Here is a 20,382-nt window from a genome sequence, read left to right on the forward strand (position 1 = left end):
CAAAATACGTCGAGCGAAAACTGAAGAAGGTTTGAGCCTCGGAACATTCTGTTCTTTATTCCGTGCCTTCACTCACCAGAAATATTTGGTGGGGGGGGGGGGGGGGGGGGGGGGGGGGGGGAGAAGGGATAGGGGAAGTGGAATGAAATACATAAAAGAAAGAAACAATTTGCTCGGTTACGAAGTTGGTGACCAAGTCAGAGCATCGTTTGAAAGAGAAACGGGTAAACAGAAATGGTATTATGTCCCAATAAGTAACCTGTTATTAACACTAAATAACACACTTAACAGGTTTGATGCCTATAAACTGTTATACAAGTCACACATGCTGTACTGCACAGTAAACCTTTCTGCATTTGCTATTTGGACTGAATCAATACTGTTATCTACCTGTCAATGTTTCCTACTCTTTAATGCAGAAGGAGAGCAGTCTTTTTTTCTGCAGCTGGCTTAGAAAGCACCGAGCTAATCGATACTTTCAGTGATAAGAGGATGATCTGAAACACATATAACAAAGTCCTTTCACTTTATGGCACATTGAGCCCATAAAAATGTTTTCCTAGCAGGAATGGGAAAATGAAAGATCTCCATTTTTCGTAGGCACAGTCGTACTCATACAGCTCTTTGGTTCAGATGCTTTCTGTGAGTTTTACGATGAAAGCTGGCATCTGTTACCCGCTGTCACAAACACTGAAGCAGATTACACCATTCTGAACAGAAAGAGGAAATGGCAATCTTGTGTCAGGCGAGAAAGTATTTAGTCTTGGAGGAGAACTGTAGAAATAGTTTAAAATATTAGCATTCTTGTTTTCTATGATTATACTGATATTTCTTTCGCTATTTTTAGATTCTCCTTCTAGTTTTTATTATTACTGTATATGTATTTTCCAATTTACAGCCCGCCTATTATTATATTTCTGCACATTCTTTCAGACTGGAACATGTACATTCTTGTTATGACCCATTCTTATAAATTTGTTTTACAAAAACAAAAATGGTTAGAGCAGCAGGCTGCGAACCAGGAAAGCCCAGTTCAAATCCAACTGTCACTCCGTGTGATCTTGGGCAAGTTACTAAAGGGTCGGTTAGTACGTTTTTCCCATGGCAGTAAAACTGCTAAGCTGAAGGATAACTATGCATTGGTCTTTCCATCCTTTTAAACTGTTCGCTTTAAGATGTTTTTGGAAAAATCATTTTCCTACAAAGCTGTCCAAGTATGGAATGTTCTTCCCATTTCTTTAGGGCAGATTTCTTCATATTCACTGTTTCACAGACATCTGAATATTGTTTTATTTTGAAAGTTTTTTTTATTAGGGCCGGTATTAGGCAGAGGCGACAGGGCCTCACGCTCCCAGGGGCCCTGCAGCCCTCCCCGAACCTACCTTAATGCAAAGCACCCTGGAGCTGGTGAAATGGCATACTAAGGGTAGGGCAGTGCCGATCATGAAGGGATGTTGCCATGAGCGCCCGTCCCCCTCCCTGACTGGTATGGTATTCTTCTTCGTCCTCTCTCCAACCCCCACCTGCTCGCCTTCTTGCCCGCTGCAGGCAGCAAATCAGCGATGTAAGTGCCGCCTTCAGCCTTTCCCCGAAGCCTTCTTTGTACAGCATCCCGCTTATGCTGGAACAGGAAGTAGCTGTACAGAGAAGACTTCCGGGGCAGGCTGAAGGCAGCGCTTACATTATTGCCAGTGTCAGCGGCCTGAAAGTTTGGAGGCCTGGCGGGACACCATGCTGTCTCCCTCCTGTGATCAGCTCTGGGCTCTTCTTTATCCTCCTCTCCCTGGCTAACATCATTAAGCTCTGTGGTAAGTGGCGGTGACCTCACCTCCTTCAACCCAGGGGCAGGGCTAGACAAGGAGCTGGGGGGCCCCACTGAACTGGTCTGCACAGGGCCCCACAATTACTAAGAATGGCCCTGGCTTCTCATATTTGTTTTATGTTTTATTGCTTATTGTTGTAAACCAATGTGTTGGGTCCAACATTCGTTGGGAAAGGCTGGTGTAGAATTGTTAAGATTAGATTAAATTATATTTTACAATCGGTCTCCTCCACATAGGCAGCCCCTAGGACACATGGTCAGAACCTATTCTATAATGGCATCTGGGAACTGGCATTGGCACACTTTACATTTACACGTCCACAGTTCCACCAGTGATAGAACTGGTGTAACTGCAGTGGAGCAAACATGGCTGGGGTGCGTGTAACTTACAGTATTCCATTTGACTGGTACATATTAGTGCTTCCCACAGCTTAGTAAAAAGACCCCATATTTTGAAATTCACTTCAGACGTCATCTAAATGTTTCAACAAATCAATTTATGAACCTTCGACAAGTTTTGCCTGGTTTGGCACATTAATGAAACTATGTGAATATGTTTGAGGAAAGAAAACTCTCTTTGGCACAATGCAAGAACGATAGCGGTCATTAGAAGTAAAATTTATAGAGAGGATCGTACCCATAAGAATATAAGAATAGCATACTGGGTCAGACCAATGGGTCATCTAGCCCAGTATCCTGCTTCGAACAGTGGCCAAACCAGGTCACAAGTACCTGCCAGAAATCCAAATAGTAGCAACATTCCATGTAGAACCCCAAGGAATATCAAGATTCCATTTAGAATCTCAAATAGTAGCAACATTCCATGCTACCAATCCTAGGACAAGCAGTGGCTTCCCCCATGTCCTTCTTAATAACAGACTATGGATTTTTCCTCCAGGAACTTATCCACATCTTTTTTAAACCCAGATATGCTAACTGCTGTAACCACATCCTCTGGCAACGAGTTCCAGAGCTTAACTATTCCTTGAGTGAAAAAATATTTCCTCCTGTTCATTTTAAGAGTGTACATTGGCTTAGAAATAACATACAAGTGAAACAAACAGTTATAAAAACTCATCCCTAGAGGGAGATTGGACTTTCCATCTACAATATACTTTAGAATGCTTTTATCAAGCTAATTCTTCCTTTGATATGGAATGATATTCAGAAACAGTTATCCGGGTAACAGCACCTGTAACTAGAAACGTGCCGCTGACTGGGGAATTCATCAATTTTCAACGGTATTATCCAGATAATGTGACTGAAAATCATTACAGGCTGCTCTGGTTCTATTTGGATAGCGCTGGGGCGGAAAGGGGACAGAACTTAAGTCTCAAAATCATCACAGGAAAAGCAGCAGGTTATCCAAACACTGTAGAAATCTCCTACGGCATTAAAAAATTTAAAAAAAACTCTCCCTAAACCCTTGTTAAGGAAAAGACGTGGGAGAATGAGAATATTCTAAAGGAAAACAAAGAAACAAAAAAAGAAAATACAGAGAACAGGAAATTATCCACTTATCAGCTGGGGCAAAATATTCATGGATATTTTTAAATGCTGTGGCCAGCATTTAAAAGAAATGGCAATTACAGATTAAGGGGCCCTTTTACTAAGCCGCGTAGGCGCCTACGTGCACCCAACGCGCGCCAATTCGGAACTACCGCCCGGCTACCGCGTGGCCTGGGCGTTAATTTCATTTTTTATGCGTGTCCAGTATTTTCCGGCGCGCGGCGCTAACCGGGTAGTAACCAGCAGTGTACACGCGCTGTCGATTACCACCCGGTTAACGCGTGAGACCTTACAGCTAAGTCAATGGGTGGCGGTTAAGGTCTCAGGCCCAAAATGGACGGGCGCCAATTTTTATTTTGCTACATGTCCATTTCCGGACCCCCCCCCCTCCCCAAAAAGGCCTTTTATTGCAGGTGCGCTGAAAAATGGACCTGCGCATGTCCAATACAAGCGTCTACACCAGCGCAGGCCATTTTTCAGCGCACCTTAGTAAAAGGACCTCTAAATATTGACCTGTTATTATTTATTTTTGTTGCAGTATTATTCGCGCCTTCATTTCCATGTAATTATATATTTGATAGACTATATTAAAATTTAAAGCCAGAATCTCAAGTAAAATTTGAACTTAAGTTTAAAAAAAATACACACCAACAACAACAAAAACAGCAACATCTGTAATGCAAATCTCCAGAAAGCAACATTTATTATTAAATATTCTGTACGTTAAAAGTAAAACAACATCTGCCGGCAGCTTTCAGCATCCACTTGATACAAATAGGTCTTTTACTGTGTCGAGATAGAGCTCTCGGAAAATTATTCCAAACCCTGCTGCAAAACACATCAGTCTTTGTTACCGCCTTCCATCCTAATAAATAACAAGGAGCCTTTAAACAGTCTAACATTATGCTCTCAAAACAACTACTTCAACAGAACATCTCAAGTCCACCAGTAAAACCGATTACAAAAATCTCATTCCTTAGTTCTCATGCGACAATATGTGTGTGTGTGTGTGTTGGGGGGGGGGGGGTAGAGAAATCCCCAATAAAATTATCAGAATGTCAACCTATACAGCATAACATTAATCATTAGAACAATTAGGGCCCTGTTTACTAAGACAGGCTAGTGTTTTTAGCGCACGCCTAAAATTAGCTCACGCTAAACGATAAAGACACCCATATATTCTTACGGGTGACTTTAGCGTTTAGCTCGCACTCTTTAGTATGCGCTAAAAGTGTGCCCTTAGCACTGCTTAGTAAACAGAACTCTTAGGGCCCCTTTAGAAAGCGGCGGTAAGCCCAACGCAGGCTTACCGCTCGCTCAAAAGGAAGTATCGCCAGGCTACCACAGCAGCCCGTTGGTAGTTCCCATCCCCAGCACACATCATATCCAATATGTGCCCGGCGGTAATCAGGCAGTGCAGTAAGGGCTCCCCGCCCCCCCCCCCCCCCCCTGAAATGGCAGCTCAGCAAGTGCTTCACTTGCCGAATGGCCATTTCCTAAAAAAAAGACCTACCTTTTACCTGCAGTGGAAAAAGGGGGCCTGGGCATGCGTCAAATGCCAGCGCAGGCCCCCTTTTGCCGCAGCCTGGTGAAAGGGGCCCTTAATTAGGAAACGTATATTAGTAATACAAATACTGACACTACCTTAAAACATTTGTAAAACTGGAGGTCAAATATTCTCAGGGCCTCAAGAACAGCTTCCCTTATAGGCCTGTGGGTTTCTGGCCAAGCTCCAGAAAGTCAGTAAATTAAGCTTTGTGTGCCATGACCAAGGATTTATTAATGTTAAACTATATCAGAACATTTCAAAATGTAAAAGCATGCAAGTATTGCATTGCACTATTTTAGTCGGGTCTTCTTTTCTAACAGCCATTCCTTCCACAGATCCAAAAAACTCAGTCAACTGTCCTCGCCCCATCCTTAGGAGTGATCCTTTCTTCCTTCGGGACTACAGCTTGGCACAAAAGTGATCATTAACCCCCTGATTCTATAAAGGTCACCAAAAACTGCGTGTGTAAATTTAGGTCCAGTTCCGATTTGCATGCACAATTTAATTGAATAATGAGCCATTTAGTGCCAATAATTGGCTTTTTTAACAAGCAGTTATTGGCACTAATTAGATTTAATTGGGAGTTAAGCATGTAATGTTAGGCATGGGATCCACAACTTAAACCTACCTATGGCCCATAAAAGAGGGCACGGAAAGGGGATAGTCATAGGTGTTTTGGGGCAGAACTGGGGCGTGGTTTTGAGTCACGCGCATAATTAACGAATACGGTGCTCCATGTGTAAATTTAGCTGCAGGCATTTGCATCACATTTTCACTGGTGCCTAAATTTACGTGCAACCATAATGCCTAAATTTACGTGCAACCATAATGCTTAAGCACTATTCTATGGCATGGCTTATAGAATACTGTTTAAGGGGGGGGGGGGGGTTAGGCTTTATTTACTGAATCTAACTCTATGGGGATACATTTATAAAAAGGATGCCTATAAAAATTTGAAAAGCACCCATATTTTTCCCTGTTATTATAAAGATAACAGGAGCCTGTGTGTCTTTATAAAAGAAACTTCAGCAATATTCATGCTCTCACACAAAAGGATACCTCCTCTGAGATGGGCGTAAATGTCTGGACATGCATATTTTATGAAGTTTGCACATACATCCCAATTCCACCCCTGGTCCCTGAACATACCTGCACGCAGACCACATTAAAGCATGCATGCTCTTACTGACACACCTGTGTGTGTATATACCTATGCCATCATATAATTGTAGCGTATCACTGCAAGTTGTGTTAGGGAATTTGCATAGTAATGAATATAAATCATGCATTTGCATATTTTGAATCTCATTACTGCCTAACCCACGGCGACTTAAATATCACAGTGGTATTTTTTTATCAAGTGCCATTAGGGCCATTTAAGTAGTGTTAAGAGACAAATAATGCAACTTAAGGCCTTAATGCCATTTGATGAGTTCCCCCCTTAATCATCTGAACTTACATTCTATAAGTTATATGTGTAAGTGGAAGCCCCACTGTGTTCCACCCCTGTGTTCACCCCTTTGCAAATACACGCTATGTGAGTTAAGCAGGTATTGCACAATAATGCTTCACATTGGCACAAGTCAAACCACAAGGAGTGGGAACTGGACCAGGCTCTTCAGAAACAGACTCAGGACACCAAAGCAAAATTATAGATGTTTATTCAATCTGACTCGACATGGTGCCAAGTTTCGGCACATGCATGCCTGCCTCAGGAGTCTTGATACTTATGCTGACATTCACATTTGTCCTTGGTGACACGTCTTGTGAAATGGACTTAAGCTGGTCTTTAAAAAGACCGTTGCTAAATGAAAAGGTTATATAGTAGCCACTGAGGTGGCATTTTACTTGCTAGTATACAACATTTTCAATTAGCCAGATTAGATTCAGTTCAAGTTTCTTACGTTATCTGGCTCACTAAATCTCAAGATTTATCCCAGCTCATACATGCAATTTCTAATTCTAATCTGGACCATATTTGCCTAGTCCTCAACATGTAAGGTGGACTGGTAGGTTTCTCATGAATAAAGCAATTGTTTTCACAGCAATATGTGGGAGAAATTTCATAGAACCTTAAAGCCAACTGGGTATCCAAATCACAACCATTCTTCATCTGGTTATTGCGTCATTCCATGTCAAGTGGTCTGGTGGTCCCTGCGCGACCATCACGGATTTCGATGACATTTTCTGTGAACAATCTCAGCAAGTATTGCATCGGCGAACGTAAAACTTTACCAATGTTCATTGGGGACATGTATGAATGTTCACAGAACATTTCATTGAAATCCGTGATGGTCGCGCAGGGCACTTCTCTGAAATCAGACCACTTGACATGGAATGACCCTATTATAATACTGGTCAAAAATTAAACTGAGTCATAATCAACTTGGATCATGGTCAGGGAATATACATATTTAATTCAAGATGCAGCAGAACACTGTTGGTTGTGGCTCAAATTATTCAGAGTGAATTATTCTAAAATGGTTGACCCCCTGACTAATATCTGATCCTCTGGCTTATGAATTTGTAGTTCTAATTATTAAATAAACAGGTGAACACAGCTACACTTACAGCCCTGTTTACTAAGGTGCACTAGCGTTTTTAGCGTGCACTAAAAATTAGCGCACGCTAATGCTAATTTTTAGCATGCACTAAAAGCGCTAGCACACCTACAGTGCAGCTTAGTAAATAGGGTTCTAAGTTGCCATAAATTTATGTATTGTATGTCACTGTAAGTTTTTTATAAAATCTAACTATGCACATAAGGTCAACTTATCAAAGTCACAATGAACTGCTGTAAAATAATATGTACAATTCAATAAAATAATTAAGTTTAGGGAAAATGTTTTTAAAACTGCAGGAAATAATTGAGGCATCTCAAGAAACTGAAACACAATATGGAACAAAAGATGTAACTTACTTCACATGCTTGTGGGATAGTTAGCTTTGGTAATTTAGTTTTAGAAGTGGGAGCATTCACTTTTCCTTCCAGTAAGGCTCCAAACGTTTGGGTGCCATATCCATCCTCTGTTTCTATGGGAGGTTTCAGTTCAGGTGAGTCATTGGGAACTTGGTCCTGACCATCCATAGGCCTTACATATGCTGTGGGTTTTTGTTGGGTCATGCTTGTTTTGCAGTGCAAGCTTGACGGGAAGTTCTGAGTTGACAGTCCATTGTTTGCAGATAATAAAGACGTGGAAGGTGCTGGCGAACCAGAACCATGTCCTCCAAATTCTAGTTCAGCTGGGGATTTCGAATGACTATTTTCCTTATATGCATGCTCTCCAGTTGCAGATTTAGAATGATTGTGTCTTCGTGAATGGGAAGATGATGGGGCAGCAACTGAGTCCTCTATGTTTCCGCTTTTATGCTGCTCGTTCTGACAACTGTAGAAGTCTTCATATTTCCCTTGGAGCAGATCATGTGAAGAACTATGTTTTGTTCTACTCGGTTGACTGTTAGATTGGCTGGGCTGGCTACCGTTAGAGCTGTGAGCACCACGGGACCACTCTGTCCTTGACTTCCTGTTATTCTGGTGATTGTGGAGCAAAGCAGAACTTGATGTCAACATAGAAGGGGGAGGCATTGAGGTTGATGGATGACTACTGCTCTGGTGGCACTGAACCATTCGGTTCCTTTGTTCTGGGAAAAAATTCTGTTCATTTTTTTCAACAGGAGTCTGTGGGACTGAATTATTTGGAATTCCTACAAGGTGACTCTGGTTGGAATGGTTGGTTAAAAAGTCCTTCATTTCATCATAGTTTCCCAAAGTGTTTTGAACACGGTTCGCAAGTGCATCTCCTTTGTTTGTCTGCAGTAATATCAAAAGAGAAAGAGAAAAGAAAAAAGGAGTGATACTCTTTCAAAAACAATGATACTAATGCTACAACAGTAATACAGTACAGTCTCGATTATCCGACCTTTGTTAATCCGACCATCCAGCATAACCGACAGACCCCCGGTGGCGTCACCGTGTCTCTTTCTATTTTCCGGTGTAGTACAGAGGAAAGTTTTGCACGTGAGACAATTTGTTGCAGACCCGGGACCCTGATTTTACAGCAAAACAGCACCTTTGTGACCCAGGATACTGCTTTTACAGAATCTGTTTATGCATTGTTTGAGGGGTTACCATTGTTTGCCATATTATCTGACTTTTCACTTATCCGTTTATGTCGCATAATCGAGACTTTGCTGTATTAATCTGGATTTAAAGTGCCTTTTACCCAGACAAAAGACAGTGAACTCATGCATATATAAACTGCTGATAATGACTGCCACTTGAAGTGCTTTGTGTGAACTTAATCTGGCCCACATTCTTTACTCCAATCTGACATATAATTTCAGGTTTGGCTGATTGATACTTTCAAAATGAGACATGGGGAAACCCCATCTTAAATCTATCAGAAGCATCCTAAAGAAAAGGCAAGCATGATTAACATTTATTTACTCTATGCCCTTTTGTGTGTATTCCCTTTGAAGGAATGTTGGAAATCATTTTGATTGTAGGAATTATGGAGAAAACAGCCTCTTATTTACGTCGGATGAGATAATATTTCACAGATGTGAACTCAGAAATGTTAGTTACTAAACTTATTACTTTCAAAGATGTTACTTGCAGATATCTGGGTTACAGTTCCAACATATCTACTTACTCTATTTAAAAAATATAGTGGAAGAGGTCAGTTCTCAAAGAATCTGTAACTAAAGAACTCTAATGAATGACTAAAGGGTGCTAAGCCCTTAATACGGCTTTAGCATGGGAAAAAGTATAATAAGAGACTGAAGACAAAATAGTCCTGATCTTGTTTTGAATGAAATACCAAATCAAGTTCTCTTTAAATTGTAAATGTTTAAATTTTTAATTTAATTTTTTTTTAGTGAAGGAAAAAGACTTCCAATGTCTTTATAGTGGCAACAAGTTAATATTCTTAGTACTCACATTTCTCAGACTCCCATTTTTATCACTGCTCTTAAAAAACCTCCTTCCTTCCAACTTTCATTATTATTCTTCTTCACGTGATATGCACTTAAATAATATTTAATAATTCTTATTATCAATAGTCCAATGTTTAGAAGATAATATATATCAAGCACTTAGCTTTCTGTTATGATTCTGCCGGTTTGGCTGAGGGGGAGGGGGGACGTCTCTTCTGATTGGCTGCCAGGGGTGGTGCTGACGTCAGGGGATAGTACTTTAGCCTGCAGCTGAAGAGTTTCTCTGCTTTTGCGTTACTTATCTGGTGGTAACAGGAAAGCCTGATAGGTTTCTCTCAGAACGTGCTCTAGGTTCTGACAGGGATCTGTGTTGATTTAGAGTATTCTTTTCCTTCCCTCTGGGTTAGCTGCTGCTGTGTGTGTGTGTGTGTGTGCGCGTAGCTCTGTAATCAGGGTCAGCTGCTCGTTTGTTTAGTGGGGGCTGGGCATTGCTCAGCCTCCGGGGCTCTGGGCTGAGTGAGAGCGTTCTCCTTGGTTTGTTTGTTTTAAGGATTTCTCTTCCCAGTGTCCTGGCCTGCTGGCTCAGTGAGTTTAACCCTTTGTGTACTGTGTGTATTGTATTCCTGCCTCTGCCAGTGTGTTTGTTTGGATGGGCCCCACTCCCTCTCGGGAGGGGAAGCGTTCTCTCTGATTGTTTGTTGATTTATGGCACTCTCTCTCTGCTGGCTCTACAAGCTTAACCCTTTATGTTCTGTGTGCCTCTGTCTACAGTGGGTTTGAGGCAAAGGCTTTCTGCCTTCCTTTGTGTTTGGTTCCTCTGGCTTCTGCCTGGGGCTCCTACCCTGGTGGGGAGGGGGTTGCTGTGTTAGTTCCCCTGTCCTGCGCTAGTCCCCTGCGTGGGCGTGGCCCGCTCTGGTCCTTTGTTTCCCCCTCTGCCCTATTGCTGGTGTTCAGCGCGTGTCTGGCATCTTGGGGCCCTCTGGGTTCTTTCACCCCTCCCTGTGTGTGATTGGGTTCCAGTTCAGCCGTGAGGCTCGCACGAGTGGCTCTGTCTGCGTGGGTTCCGGTTCGGCCGCGAGGCCCGCCTGTATGCCTATTTCCCTTCTTCCTGAGGGACTGGGGGGAGGGGTAGCTTAGGGGGTATTGTGTAGCTGAGGTGTGCGGTGGTGGGTCGGTCTCCCCTTGGCCTGGGTTGGCACCCTGCTGGCCTCGGCCAGGGCCCAAGGGCTCACAACCAACCCAACAGATTACAGAACGCAAAAGCCATGAGCTCGACCGATCCATCCCCCATGCAGCTGCTCCAGCAATTGCATGCTCAGCTACAACAGGTATTGGGAGTCGTGAACGCACTGTCTCAACGGGTAGACTCGCTGACTGTCACGGGGGCTGCGGAGGTCCCGCCAGCAGCTACTCCGCCTAGTTCCCACGCATGTGGCCGAGGGATTCGGGTGGCTACGCCCCCGAGGTACGAGGGCGACAGTAAGACCTGCCGGGGGTTCCTCAATCAATGCCAAATTGTCTTCGAGTTGCAGGCCCGGGATTTTCCTTCGGATCGGACGAAGGTGGCTTATATTATCTCTCTACTGGCAGGCCCCGCTCTGGCCTGGGCCTCGCCCTTATGGGAGAAGAAGGATCCCCTCCTGGATAATTTGGCAGAGTTTTTGAAACAATTTCGGCTCATCTTTGAGGAACCCGGGAAGCCCTCCTCGGCGGCGACTCAGCTGTTGAACCTACATCAGGGGCGACTCTCTCTGGGTGAGTACGCCATCCAGTTTCGGACTTTGGCCGCAGAGCTAGGTTGGGATAACCCAAGCCTGACTGCGGTATTTTGGCATGGTGTCTCGGCCAACATTAAGGACGAACTCACAGGCCGGGAGCTGCCCTCAGATCTGAATGACCTCATCCGTCTCTGTACCCAGGTGGACATCCGGTTCAGGGAGCGGGCCTGTGAACGTCGCGCTGGTCAGCAGGTTGCAGGGGCTAACTCGAGGAGCTCGCACAAGAGCCCTGCTTCCCCGTCGCTGGGTGTGCCCGATGGGTCTGAACCTATGCAGGTTGACCGGGCGGCCCAGGAGAGACAGCGGAGACGCTCTAAGGGGCTGTGCCTGCATTGTGGAGTGAAAGGGCACTTTGTTCGTGAGTGCCCGAAGAGAAAGAAGTCGGGAAACCAGCAGCCCTGATACCGGCTAGGGAGACCGGGTCAGGGCCAAAGTCCTTCTCCCCTTGGATGCAGGTTTTGGTGCCAGTTCTACTGGCGATTAAGGATACCCCTTGTTTTGAGGCGCTAGTTGACTCGGGGGCGGGAGGCAACTTTATCAGCGCGGACCTGGTGCGGGTTCATCAAATTCCTACGATGGAGTTACCTCAGCCCATCACCGTCTCAGCGGCTTGGGGACTGGTTCGGGGAGTTCTCCGCTCCAGAACCGTGCCTATGACCATACGGGTAGGAGTCTTACACAAAGAAGTTATCTCCTTCTACGTCCTTCCGTCGGCCACTGAGGCCATAATCCTGGGATTACCCTGGCTTCGCCTGCATAACCCTTGCATTGATTGGGCCCGGGGTGAATTGACGGCGTGGGGCCCGGGCTGCCAGAAGGTCTGTTTGGATAAGGTCTCGCCAGCCCCAGTGACGCTTCCTTTGGATCGAGCCAATGTTATGTTACCGGGGCCCTACAGACCCTTTGGAGATGTTTTTTCCAAACAGCAAGCAGAGATTCTGCCTCCTCATCGCTCCTATGACTGTGCCATAGAGCTACTACCTGGCACTGAACCTCCCCGTGGCCGCGTATACCCCCTATCCCGGCCAGAGACGGAAGCCATGTCCCAGTATATTCGAGAGAACCTAGCTCGAGGCTTCATCCGGCCCTCTAAATCACCCGCGGGGGCTGGATTCTTCTTCGTGGAGAAGAAGGATGGGGGGTTGCGCCCCTGTATTGACTACAGGGGACTCAATGCCATCACGCGGAAGGACAAATACCCCCTTCCCTTGATTTCTGAGATGTTTGACCGCCTCCAGGGGGCCCAGATCTTCTCCAAGCTCGATCTCAGGGGGGCCTACAACCTTGTGCGGATCAAGGAGGGGGATGAGTGGAAGACGGCGTTTAACACCCGCGACGGGCATTACGAATATCTGGTAATGCCCTTTGGACTTGCTAATGCTCCAGCCGTCTTCCAAGCCTTCATGAATGACATCTTCAGGGATCTCCTGTATAAGTTTGTGATGGTCTACTTGGACGATATTTTGATTTTTTCAAGGGCTGAGGAAGAGCACCAGGAGCACCTGAAGACCGTATTGCAGCGGTTGAGGGAGAACCACCTCTATGTGAAATTGGAAAAATGTGAATTCCATCGCTCCGAACTGCTCTTCCTGGGGTACATCATTTCTAACCACGGGCTGCGTATGGACCCCAGTAAGCTGACAGCCATCCTGCACTGGCAGCAACCTACGGGGCGTAAGGCTCTACAGCGCTTCTTAGGTTTTGCCAACTACTATAGGCAGTTTATTTGGAATTACTCGTCCCTGACTGCCCCTCTTACTGCCTTGACTAAGAAGAACGCTGACGCTCGCAACTGGTCGCCTGAGGCGTGTCAGGCCTTTGAGAATCTGAAACAGGCATTTGTTGGAGCTCCAGTGTTGCGCCATCCCAACCCGACAAATAAATTTTTCGTGGAAGTGGATGCATCATCGGTTGGCGTAGGAGCAGTGCTGTCCCAGGCCCACCCCAGTGGGAAACTTCTCCCATGTGCATTCTTCTCTAAAAAGTATACCCCTGCCGAGAAGAATTATGCCATCGGGGATCAGGAGCTATTAGCCATTAAATTGGCCCTGGAAGAATGGCGTCATCTGCTGGAAGGGGCGCAGGAGCCCTTCACGGTGTTCACGGACCATAAAAACCTGACTTATTTACGAGAAGCGAGAAGGCTGAATCCTCGCCAGGCCCGGTGGGCACTATTCTTCTCCCGCTTTGATTTCATTCTGACCTATCGTCCAGCGGAGAAGAACATCAAGGCAGATGCCCTCTCCAGGTCCATGGAGGCTGACCTGGAGGAAGAACCCCTGCAGTATGTAATTAAACCTGATGTCATTGTGCCCGCGATGACGCTAGCAGTACCTGCAGGTATGACCTTTGTGCCACCCCGGCTGAGAGAAAAGACACTCCAATGGGGGCATGCCTCTCGAATGGCAGGACATCCCGGGATCCTGGGAACCAAGCGGTTCATCTCCCAGCAGTATTGGTGGCCTTCACTTGATCGGGATGTGCAGGAGTTTGTGGCTGCGTGTCCTGAGTGCGCCCAGCATAAGGCTGACCGTCGGAGACCCCAGGGGTTGCTGATGCCTTTACCGGTACCTGAGAGACCGTGGACCCACATTGCCATGGACTTTGTTACGGATCTGCCTAACTCTGAAGGGCACACAGTTGTCTTGGTAGTGGTGGACCGGTTTTCTAAAATGGCCCACTTCATACCCATGCCTACCCTTCCTTCGGCGGTGAAGCTGGCACAGTATTTCATTGTTGCAGGAATTGGGATAGGAATTTGTGATGCTTCAGGAGTCAGACAGCACACACCAGAATGAGAGAGAAATCTTCTTTATTTGCCAGCAAACAAAGCAGGACATCAGTTCTAGCTCTCTTCTCCTCTCTTAGCTCTTTGTGTCTTTCTCTCAGCTCTCTGTGTCTTTGTCTCAGCTGCTTCTCTTCTTATGCTGTCTCTCCTGTTGTCTTCCAGCTTTCTTCCTTTCTTCTGAGCTCCTTCTGACGTAAACTGCTTCTGCTCCTACTTAAATAGGGTCCTAAGCCCTCCTCCTAGCCTAGCCCCCTTTACTCCCAATTGGTTTAAGGAATAGATTGGTCACCTTGCCTCAACCAATCATTACTTTTGAAATATCAGTTACATAGGTTAGGTATTCCTCAAACTGACCCAGTCCTACACTTAGCTTATAATTAATCAAGGAGACGAGAGCTAACTAGCCCTGACCTCGTTCACCTATCAGCTTATATATTAAACCAGCCAGAACTGCAGATAAGTCTAACCACATGTTGATCTCCTCAACTGCAGTCTTAAACAGCAGACAAAGAGTAATACAGAATTTAACAGACATTCTACATTTAACTACACAGAGTAAACATATTCTAAATATCAAAAACTTGTAAATACTAATCTATTGCCTCTCTCTAAACAGTATTTCTTCTAAGCATTTTAAACTAATCCTAAACAAACAGCCTGCTATATACCGGCTCATAATAGAATACATGTGTTTGCTTAGCAATCCATCCCTCACAAGGTTGAAAGAAATTCCTGTGTCTGACCTTTCTAACCCAGCCCAGCAAATGTAAATAACTTAAACCAGATAACATTCCTTCACTTGCTAGCAGAACTGAGAATTTAAAATAATATCTGAGCACCTTTAAACAAAATTAACCCTTCATATGATTTCTCAGAATTATTCAATTTCTTTTGCTCACTGCCTCATTCCCCCCTTTGAGACTAAAATCAGCTTATGCAGAGATAAGTCTCACAACTCAGACTCTGGAGATTATAGTGGTCCTAACTAGGAATAACATTTTCTTTCTTCCTAATCTAAAACAAATACAGCAAACTAATTAAGCAGTAATATTTCAACAGTCTGTGCTAATCACAGATTACTCTCATATAATGTTCTCAGTCTTTGAGTTCTTATACCAGTTGGGATAGACCCTCAACTGACAAGGATCAAGCTTTCAAATTCCAAGAAAGCCAGAATCAGGCAAGAAAGAGTCTCAGTATGAAGCCGAAGTTCAGCCGCTCCTGCAGTATGCAGTTGACCCTTCTTTTCAGCTAGTAGATTCTTTGATTCGGGTCAGGCGCAACTTCAATGGCTCCGCTGGATCTCTTTCTGCTCTCCACTGTTTAGGCTCCGTCTGATCCGTGCTGGGCTCAGTCTGGTCAGCAGACTTAATTCGAGACCAATGGACCCATGGAGTTATCCCTGCGACCTTCACAGCTGTAGGGGTAGAAAGCAAAACAGTAAAAGGTCCTTTCCATCGGGGCCCCAAAGGCTGGAGCCTCCAGTCTTTCACCCAAACTCTATCCCCTGGCAGGAAGGAATGTACCTGAGCCTGGAAGGGGACAGGGTTTATTTCTCTCACATAAGACTGAAGCTCAGAAATTATCTTACCCAGGAGGGCTACCTGCTCCTGCACCTGGGCAGACCCTAAAATCCCTATGTCTCCCTTAATTCCCTGTAAAATGGCTGGGGGCTTCCCATACACAATTTCAAAGGGAGAGAGGGCTGTTCCTTTAGTTGGAGTGCATCGGAGACGGAAAAGGGCTAGTGGCAGTGCCTGTGGCCATTTCAATTGGGTTTCCTGACAAATCTTTGCTAGGCTATTTTTCAAGGTTCTGTTTGCCCGCTCAACCTGCCCTGAACTCTGGGGACGATAGGCACAATGCAATTTCCAGGTAATGCGCAAAGCGCGGGACAGGGCCTGAAGTGTAGCTTCAACAAAGGCGGGACCATTATCTGAACCTATGGCAAGAGGCAGTCCATACCTGGGGATGACATCCCTAAGGAGGGCTCGAGCTACTTCTGTGGCTTTCTCAGTGACTGTAGGATATGCTTCCACCCACCCAGAAAAGGTACAGACCATGACTAAGAGGTATCGGAACCTACCACTCCTGGGCATTTCTGTGAAGTCTATAACTAGGGACTCAAAGGGTGTTAGTCCTCTAAACTGAACTCCTGGTGGAATACGGGGTCCCTGACGAGCATTATTCTGGGCACAGAGAGTACATCGGGCAGAGGCAGTGGCAACCAGACTATCCAATCCTTCCAGCACCACTACTCGATTGAGTAGGCGGGCTAGTGCTGTTTTCCCTAAGTGTGATAGGTCATGAGCTTGAGACACTACAGGCCAAGCTAGGTGGCGTGGCACCAGAACTCTGGTATCAGGGAGATGTAACCAGCCATCAGGTCTCCTTACTGCACCTTCTTCTTGAGCCCATTTCTCTTCCATTTGGGTATACATAGGTGTCCATTCTTGCAATCGAATTTGAAACAGGGGGGTCACAGTACTTGCTGGGGGTCCTCGAGCAGCTTCCTTGGCCACCCGATCAGCATGGCGGTTCCCTCGGGCCACTGGAGTATCTATTCTTTGGTGTCCCCTGCAATGAATGACAGCTACCTTCTTAGGGGCCCACACAGCCTCTAGCAACTGAAGTATTTCAGGTCCATACTTAACAGGTTGGCCTGCAGCATTTATGAGTCCCTTTTCCTTATACAAAGCTCCATGAGCATGTAGAGTTGTGAAGGCATATTTGGAATCAGTATAAATGTTGGTTACCAGTCCTGCTGCTAACTCCAGAGCTCGTATGAGGGCCACAAGTTCTGCTTTCTGAGCTGAAGTTCCTTGGGGCAGGGCTCTTGCTTCTATCACCTTGTCTTCTGTCACCACAGCATAGCCTGCCAGTCGCTTGGAGTTCTCCACATAACTGCTTCCATCTGTGAAATAAATTACATCTGGGTCCCTCCATGGAACATCTTTAAGATCTGGTCGACTGGAATACACTTCATCCATGGTTTGGATACAGTCATGATCCGGTGGTCCCTCAGATGCTGGCAAAAGAGTGGCGGGATTGAATGTAGCCACTGTTTCCAGGTGTATCCGTGGATTCTCACACAAACTAGCTTGGTACTTAACCATGCGGTTATTTGTAAACCAGTGGTTGCCCTTATACTCCATGAGGGTGAGAACTGCATGGGGGACTTTAACAACCAGTTCTTGCCCCAAGGTCAACTTATCAGCTTCCTGGACCAGTAAGGCTGTTGCTGCAATGGCCCTCATGCAGGCTGGCCATCCTTTAGCCACTCCATCCAGCTGTTTAGACAGGTATGCAACAGGCCTCTGCCAGGATCCCATCATCTGGGTCAGCACACCCAGAGCAACCCCCTGTCTCTCATGGACATACAATGAGAAAGGTTTCTCCACATCAGGAAGGCCTAACGCAGGGGCTTGGAGTAGGGCTTTCTTTATGGCAATGAAGGATTGTTGAGCAGTAGATCCCCATTCAAATAGTTCCTTTTCACCCCCCTTTGTGGCTTGGTATAGGGGTTTCGCCATCAATGCAAAATTTGGAATCCAAATTCTGCAGAATCCGGCTGCTCCCAGAAATTCCCTAACTTCCCTTCTGGACTTGGGTTGGGGAATTGCAGCTACTGCTTGCTTCCTACTAGCATCCAATCTCCGACTTCCCTGGGAAATGCAAAAGCCCAGATACTTCACTTCTGACTGACAAAGTTGGGCCTTTGAGCGTGAGACCTTATAGCCTGCATCCAAGAGTAGCTCCAGCAATTCTCTGGTAGCCTCAAAACACTCTTCCTGAGTCACTGCTGCAATCAGGAGATCATCTACATACTGAAGTAAAACTCGCCTGGAAGGCTCAGATTTAAAAGTCTTAAGGTCTTGTCCTAGGGCTGTCCCAAAAATAGTGGGGGAATTCTTGAACCCCTGTGGCAGGCGGGTCCATGTATACTGAAGCTTCCTTCCTGTTACTGGGTTTTCCCATTGAAAGGCAAAAAGCAATTGACTGGCGGGGGCCACCCGAATACAAAAGAAGGCATCTTTTAAATCTAGTGTTGTGAAATGGGTAGCTCCAGAAGGTATCAATCCTAGCAGGACATATGGATTAGGCACTACAGGGTGTAATGAAATAGTGGATTTGTTAACCACTCGTAAGTCTTGGACTGGCCGGTAATCCTCAGTCCCTGGCTTCTGAACTGGCAATAGTGGCGTATTCCATGGAGACTGGCAAGGTCGAATAATTCCATGGGATAACAGACGATTCAAATGTGCTTGAATCCCTTCCAGAGCCTTTCTGGGAATTGGGTATTGGCGAAGATGGATTGGCCGGGCACTTGGAAGTAAGTCTACATGTACAGGAGGAATATTTCGGGCCAACCCTGGGGAATTATCTTCTGCCCATACCCCACTGACCTGAAAGCTGTCTGCCAGGGGTAGGTCAACTTGGCCCTGCGACTGATGCAGCCGCCATTCTTCTTCAAGAGGGCAACAGAAACTCAGTATACCCTTAGGGCTGGATGTTGGGGGCCGAAAGGAGACTGAAGTCTGGCCATCAGAGTCAAAGGAAATTTGGGCCCTAAGCTTGGACAGCAGGTCTCGACCTAACAAAGGGATTGGACAGTCTGGCATATACAGGAATTCATGAGTGACTATGTGTGAGCCCAATTGGCATCTACGGGTTGTCAGGAAGGGCCTCCGGTTCTGCACCCCCGTGGCACCCACCACTCGGACAGTTTTTCCAGACACAGGCGCTAATCGCTCCGTCACAACAGAATGTTCCGCTCCTGTATCAATCATGAATGGAATTGAGCGGCTCCCTATAGTTAACTTGACCATAGGTTCCTGGGAGCCCAGTTTGTAGGAACCCGGTCTGTCCTATTCGTCCCATTCTGCCATCTCGGCTATCCCGATGATGTCAGATTCAGGAGGCTCATATCTTCCCTCTCGAACTCGGCCTCGGCTTCCTCGATCTCCTGGTCCCCTTCTCAGTCCCTGGCGCCTCTGGGGGCATTCATCTTTCCAGTGCCCTCTTTCCTTACAATAGGCACACTGATCCCTCTCCAATCTTGGTCTGGGATTCTCCCCCCTTGGCCGGGATTGATTGAAGGAATCTCGGAGCCTGGCTGGTGGTCCGGGGTCCCACTTTGGCTTCCCATTAGCTAGAGGTCGACCTCGATTAAGAGTGGAATTAGTAATGGCTGCCGCTAAAAGGTCGGCCTTCTTCTGCATCTTCCGGTCAGCCTCTCGGCGCACCTCCTGATCTCTATTAATGAAAACCTTGGTTGCGATCTCAATTAGCTGGGTGGTATTCATCCCTGCGAATCCCTCCTGACGCTGCAACTTCTTCCGGATATCTGGCATACTCTGGGCCACCAATGCGCTATTCACCATTCTCTGGTTTTCTTGGGCTTCAGGGTCAAATGGGGTGTATGTTCTGTAGGCTTCAATTAGTCGCTCTAGAAAGGCCCCAGGGGATTCAGTTGCCCCTTGGAGAATTTCAGAGACCTTTGCCAGATTAATGGGCCTCTTTATGCCTTTCCTCATACCTTCCAGTAAGTCCCGGCAATAGCCAGACAACAGTTCATAGTGCTGCCCATCATTTGGATCCCAATCTGGAGCTGCGCGAGGAAACCGAGCTCTAACCCATCCCTCTGGGTCCTGTATCCCCCCGGGGACACGCTCTCGCGTGATGGCCTCAGCATTTTGCAAAATCTTCCGCCTCTCCTCAGTTGTGAAGAGGGTCAGGAGAAGTTGTTGACAATCAGTCCAGGTTGGGTTATGGGTGGCCATAATGCTAGTCACTAGGTCCACCACCGCCTGAGGCTTTTCAGTATAAGAGGGATAATGCGTCTTCCAATTCAGGAGATCGGTGGTTGTGAAGGGTACATACTGATAGGCCTGTGCCTGTATAACCTGACCCTGATTATTAGGATCCGGTCGAGTGGTAGTTACCTGACGAAGTGGCAGAACTCTCGAGGAGGTGGGAATGGAACCTGAGGTAGAGCTAG

The 20,382-nt window shown here is 46.1% G+C and overlaps 1 protein-coding gene across 1 annotated transcript in view; it reads right to left on the reverse strand.

Moving 5' to 3' along the window:
- AFF2 (AF4/FMR2 family member 2) overlaps positions 1–20,382 on the reverse strand; it is a 572,314-nt gene that overhangs the window by 538,028 nt on the left and 13,904 nt on the right. The window contains exon 3 of the mRNA XM_030209863.1: positions 7,801–8,691. Coding sequence (XP_030065723.1) covers positions 7,801–8,691 — 891 coding nt within the window. The remainder of the gene's footprint in view (positions 1–7,800; positions 8,692–20,382) is intronic.

The sequence above is a fragment of the Microcaecilia unicolor genome, chromosome 7 (assembly GCF_901765095.1).
Source record: "Microcaecilia unicolor chromosome 7, aMicUni1.1, whole genome shotgun sequence".
NCBI lineage: Eukaryota > Metazoa > Chordata > Amphibia > Gymnophiona > Siphonopidae > Microcaecilia > Microcaecilia unicolor.